This window comes from Pseudopodoces humilis, chromosome 11 (assembly GCF_049639895.1).
Source record: "Pseudopodoces humilis isolate 2021_Gansu_Grassland_sample_001 chromosome 11, ASM4963989v1, whole genome shotgun sequence".
NCBI lineage: Eukaryota > Metazoa > Chordata > Aves > Passeriformes > Paridae > Pseudopodoces > Pseudopodoces humilis.
Genome location: NC_142210.1, coordinates 23,513,438 through 23,519,741, shown reverse-complemented (window position 1 = coordinate 23,519,741; position 6,304 = coordinate 23,513,438). Strand labels below are relative to the sequence as shown.

General features: G+C 49.3%; 1 protein-coding gene across 1 annotated transcript; it reads right to left on the bottom strand.

Annotated features, from left to right (window-relative positions):
- Positions 1–79: 79 nt before the first annotated feature.
- Positions 80–3,826, bottom strand: TRIM59 (tripartite motif containing 59). Its single transcript, XM_088060775.1, is given in 5 exon segments — positions 80–557; positions 560–878; positions 880–1,034; positions 1,037–1,279; positions 3,694–3,826. Coding segments are annotated over 5 exon segments (1,089 nt in total). The 3' UTR covers positions 80–318.
- Between the last annotated feature and the right edge of the window lie 2,478 nt (positions 3,827–6,304).

Sequence of the window (6,304 nt, the reverse complement as noted above, 5' to 3'; positions counted from 1 at the left end):
ACCAGGGGGCAGGGGCAGCACCAAAGACCCAGACAGCAATTTAAGGGATTTTTACTATAATGTAAAACTGCCAAGAGTGACAGGAGAAGCTCTGCAATGCACCTGATCTTTGGCAAAGAATTCCAGGAGGATGTTAAGGACTGAATTCCCAAGTTGGGGATCGAGGCAAAACTCTCCTCACCTTAAGTGGATCAAAACTTTAGTTCAGGGGAAATCCATGCAAAACAGGAAAGGAAAGATAGAGAGAAACAGAACAAGTGTAGAGCTTTAACAATCCAGCTTTTAAGTAGAAATTGAAGATAATGCTGGATTGCTGCACTAGGATTTCAATCTAATTGAAGCAGGAAGAATTGTCCTGCACAACTCCAGAGCTTGGGCAGAAATGAGGCACAGCTTTCGCACTCTGTCCTGCAGGTAGAGGCAGAAATCCTGATAAATCTGCAGCAGGAATTCCCAGAGACACTCCAGAGGAGCCAGGATGGTGCCAGGTGAGATTTCCTCGTGCCATAACCACACAAGTGAGATCAGGATCAGCAGAAGAATGAAAAGTTTGGTTCAGTAAGAGCAGCCCAGAGTGCAGACGGTGCCGTTTGCTTTCCGGAGCGTTGGTTTTTGTGAGCCAGGTGGAGCTTTGGGGTGGGGATCCCGTGGAGCTGCCCGAGTTCAGTTTTACCCCACATGTCCTGCAGCACATTCTCCATCCTCAGATGGGTCTCCACAGGCTCAGGCTCTGGGAGTTGCTTCATTCTGAGAGCGTGGAGCTGCAGCTGCAGCCTGTCCAGCTTCTCCAGGAAAAGCAGCAGGGACTCGTTCTGAACAGCTGCATGCAGCTCCTTTAACTCTTCTAGCTTCACTTCTTCCACCTCCTCCATGAGGAAATGGTGGAATATCGTATTTCTCTGAGATGCAGCTGCCCAGTTCATCCAGCACGCTCAGCAGAGCTGCTTTTTCCTGCTCCAAGGCATCACCAAGTTCCTTAAACCAGCACAGCCCAGCTTCCCTGGCGCTCTGCAGGGCGCTCTGGCACCGCGTGTCTGCTGCCGCAGCCTCTGGGAGCACACAAACACCTTGGAGCGATCCATCAGCTCCTGCAGGAGCTGTCCCTCAGCCTCCCTGGCTCTCCTGGAGGAGCTCTGGAGTCCATCGATGCTGAGGCTCCTCAGCCACAGGTCCTGCAGCAGGAAATGTTCAGCGGCTGCCGGGGGTGAGCCCTGCACGTCCCGGGGCTCCACCGAGATGTCACAGCACAGCTCAGCTCCTCCTCCAGCCTCTCCATGGCCTGCAGGGACACCACAAACAACAATCCATCTCTGCTCAGCCCCACAGCACAGTTCCTGAGCCAGAGAGCCCTCCCTCCACACCTGGGGGGAACAGAAAGAGTGCAAGTGAGCAACGCTTCGAGCAGCTCAGCAGATTCCAAGCTGCACTGGGAATTCACCAACACATCCCTATCCAACCCTTCAAATCCCAGGAAAATCTGCCACCAGACACTGGTTACAGTGGGAAACAGCAGCAGAGAGGTAAAAGCCAGAACTAGAATTTCTAAATAAGCTCAGAGCTATGGCAATTTTCTCCCACCGGGACTAACATTTTCAGTGTGTAGAAAGAAGTACAGAAGAAGTACAGAAATTTTTTTCTCCCACTCATTTCCAATGTTACTTTTGTAACATAAAATAGTTATAAGTGCATTTAACAGTCACATTTAGAAGCTCTCTCAAGGCTCTGGCACAGAAAGTCCAACTCACAGACAACACCACACCAGGAATTACTCCTGAGTTACTTTACATAATTAACTTTCACTTTCCATCCAATGCAACGTTGCTTTTTTCTATTTCCCAGCTGAGTGAAATCACACTGCAGAGTCCCAAGTAACGCTAACAGTATTTCCATAATAAATCATAATTCTGGTTTTCCTTCTGCTAAAAAATGGGGAAATTGGTACCAAATTTCCTTCTCTTTGTGCCAGACTTTCCTGCCCCCTTCATCAGTTCCAGTCAGTTCTGTGGACTTTGCTACACTGCAAAAAGGAATTGTCAGAGCATTTAAGATCAAAGCCTGTTCATTTAGGGTCTGACCTGAGATGTGCAGCTGGGCTCAGGCTGAGGGAAGGCAGGAGCTGACAGAGCCTGTTTGTTCTTTGGGAGTTAAACCAGCTCTGAGCACAGCAGCCTGTGCTGCTGGCAGAAATAAGCCTGGCTTATCTCACTGGCTTAGCCAGGCTGGGCTCGGTTAAGGAGGGCAGCCTGGGCAGCTGACTCAGCCCCTGTGCGGAAATTGAGGTGAAATGAGGCCAGAGGATCAACTGTGATGTTTTATTTATGGCAGCAGGAGTTCCAGCTTTGAAGGAGAGGAAGGAAAGGGGGAGGAAAGAGGAAAAGCTCAGCATCAGCACCCAGGACTCACACTTAGAGGAGGGAAATTTCCTTCCTGAAGAACACACATCACCTGAGCTGTGGAAAGGGTGAGAGAAAACAAATCAAACTGCCGAGGAGCTGTCTGCTGCCAGAAGAGCAAAGGAAAACCTTTACAAGAAAATTCTTGGCTGTGTCAGGAACACCCTCAGCGCTGCAGGAGCAATGTCCCTCCCAGCACACGGAGCTGCCCTGCCCCAGGCCAGGGAAATGACATTCCTGTTCCCCCAGAACACTCCCAGGCAAAGCCCAGCCTGGATTTTGGCAGGAGTCCCCTGCTGGAGCAGCGGCCAAGGCTGAGTGGGACACCCTGCTCTGGGCACCTGCAGAGGGAACAGTGCTGGAGCTGCTTATTTATTCTTCATGTCCCATCTGATCTGCAGTGCTCAGGTTTGCTATGGACACCCAGTGTTTTCTTACTTTGTCCCACACAAAGTAAAAGGTGGAAATCCTGAAATTCAGTTTCATCCACCACTGGCAGAGGAGGAAACGTTCACTGACTGATTTATTTCTACCCACAGCTGAACAGATCGGAAACAGACTGGGAACACAAGGGAAAGGACAGAGGAGACACCACAGAGTTCAGCAAAGAACAAAAAGTTTTCCAGGGGGAAAGAAAAGCAGCAGGAAGCTGGGAAATGCTGGCTTCATCTGCCACAGCGCCCACGCCATCAGTGTCCAGGTAGAGAAGGAACTGCTCCTGGGACAATCCCACCCCAATTCTCTGAGCGATTAGAAGGGAATTTGGCATTGGATAAAGGCTGTGCCAGCCCATTCCAAGGGCAAAGCCTCCCTAGGAACGAGAGCTGCCAGGCTCCTGCTGCTCTCTCCTGAAGCACTGAACCACTCAGAGCTGCTCACACAAACCAAGGCACAGCCGGGGATGTTCTCTGCTGTTGAATGGCAGAAAGGATTCAGTGCCAGCCCTGGCTTGGAAGAAATGCACAGCAATTTTCACTCACCTTCCACACTCTGCCTCAATCTCAGAGATTTTTCAAGACCACTACAGGCATCACTTCAATGAAGACGTTTACAATAGGAACTGATGCTGGTAATCTTAAAACCAAACTTCAAGAAAGCAGCAGAAACCTGGGCCAGGAGTTTGGTGATGTTTGTGGGTCTCTTCGAAGACCCCCAGGGTATTTTATGATTCTTTATCTCCTCCCTATCTTTCAATTCCGTTGCCAAGACTAACTCTCCATTCCTTCTAACCCTGGTAGTGAGCATTTACCTGTTCTTCACCGCACGGTCCCGGGCACTGGAGCCAGAGGCAGGAGCACACCTTGACCTGTCCCCCGCAGCTCCCAGACACCGGGGATCGGTGGCCGCCGTCCCTGCACGAGTGGCTGGGAAAAGGGATCCGTCCACACCTGGACCTGCCGAGTCACAGCGACAGCAACAAACTGAAATGACATAAAAGCGGTCCCGAACCCCGCCGTGCCCCGGGACGGCGGCGCTCACCGGGCCGGGCTCCTCGGGCTGCGGGAACCCTCAGCACCCGCCTGGGCCCGGCCCGGGGAGCTCCGCTCGGCTCCGGAGCCGCTCTCGCCGCGGCCCTGGAATGGCAATGAGAGGGAGCGGGGGCGGGAGCGGGCGGAGGGGAGGGAGGGGAGGGCGGGCCGGGACCGTCCCTCCCTCGGCCGGAGCGGGGTTTGCGGCGCTGCGGTGGCGGAGCTCACCGGGAAGGGACCCTCGGTGCCCGCGGCAGGGAATCGCTGCAGGGCTCGGAGGGATGGAGGAGCGGGGATGGCTCCGACACGGAGGGGATGGAGGAGCGGGGATGGTCCCGATCCGGAGGGGATGGAGGAGCGGGGATGGTCCCGATCCGGAGGGGATGGAGGAGCGGGGATGGTCCCGATCCGGAGGAGGAGCCGCGTTCAGCCCCGCTCTGCTTCCAGCGCCTCGTTCCTCTCCAGAGCCCGTGAAAAATCCTACCTGAAGGTGGAAAACAGGAGACGCGGATCCTCCACCGCACCTTGTGCCAGCTGCAGACCAGGGAAATTGAAATGATTTCGTCTTTTCTTTGAAGCTCGTTCATCTGCCTGGGCTGCCCAAGACAGCCGAGAGGTTTTTTAGGGTTTTTAGGACGCAGGGAACGGCTCCCACTGCCAGAGGTCAGGACTGGGTGGGATTTTGGGCAGGAATTCTGCCCTGGGAGGGTGGGCAGGCCCAGAGCTGCACCCAATGAAGACTTTTCCCATTTTCCACATTATTCTATATTAATTTACAGTTCACTGAGGTTACTTTCAGCTGTTACAAAGTGAATTTGAAAGAGAAATGAAACTGACTGAATGTTGTGATGCGAATCATAATGCACCATCACCCAAAACTTACCTGAACACGTCTTAAAACGACCGTGTAGAGAATATTATACAAATACCTGGGAAACAACTCGAATTACGTTTCAAATAATAAAAACCCTCAAGCCCAAATCACAAATTTCCCACCACATCAGGAATATCTCAGGGGGAAAACGACAGGAGCAGAAAATCAGGGAGCTTTTGACATTAATTCACAGTGCTGAGAGTATTGTAACTGACAGTAAGAACACATTGGTTTTCATCTATTTTATGTACTTAAATTAAGAATTCAAGATGAAGCAGCATTTCAAGTGCAAACTGCCATTCCAGGAATTAAATCTGTGATTAAACCCACAATCTGTGTTGCTGATAGGAATCCTGACCCTCATCAAATTACAAAACTTCTGGACAATAATTGGCATTTAAAGTTGCCCAAAATTGTTCCTTTTCTAGTAAGAGCAGCTTTTAGTGCTTTATATTAATTTAAAATTGAAACTATTGACATTTTAATGACAACTTAAAGTCTTCCTCAGCTTTGGGGCACACCAAACCAGCAGGATAAATACAGGATTTCTAATGGATTGACTAAGCAAAAATGGGAATTATTTGATGGAAATGAAGATTTCCCAGTGATTCCCATGTGTCCCCCGAGTTCCACTGGAGCAGTAGCTCCAGCTTACCCTGAGTTTGTAAACTTGACACGTTTGCAGCTACTAAGTTTCCTCTCACCAAGATTTGATCCAGATGCAGAATTCCTCTAATTGCTTCCAGCCTCAGGAGCAGCTTTCCTGCCAGGAATTTGGTGACACACAGAGCTGAGGAAACATTTATAGTTAAAAGCAGGAAAAAGTCTCCCAGTTTTAATCTGAAGACATCCTAAAGTGAGGAACTGTCTCTGCCAGGGTTTCATTTGCTCAGTAGCTGACTGTTCTATGCAGAAATTTGGATTTTTACCAGCCTGTCCCGCTCCCAGAGCAGAAATTCCCAATTTACCTGGAATATCTGGGAAGGATGGGATGAGGTCTGCCCAGGGAATGCTGGAAACAGCCAAGGATAATTCCACTTCCAACTTTTCCCAATAAATCCCTTTCCACTCAGCTTATTCTTCTTCCCAGATCCTAAAATTCCAGGGTAGCTGTATTTTTCCTTAAAAGAAAAAATTCCCACCTGGCACAGCTGATTTGTAGATTTATTTTTGTCCTTTTAATACTTTAAATATTTTTCTATTTGCTCTCCTAAACTCAGATGAAAAGATAATTTCCTATTCCAAAGTAGAGTATATTATATATATATAAATAGGATATAGATTATAGTAGAGGATATTTTAATATATCTAACATATAAATATGGATGCAACATCCAAACTCAGTGATCAGTATTCCCAGAGGTGATTCCCAGATTTTTTCTTGTTTTTATCCCAAGATTTCCCAACAAATCCCCCTTTCCCCAACAATGTAATCACTTCAAAAATTCAAATTTTGGACAAAAAAGGCATCACACAAAGCAGCTTCAGGTTTGTTCCTGGAGAGCTCCAGTGGTGCCACCCTGTGGAGGCTGGAAAATTTCACATTCCCACATTTTGGTGAAGTAACA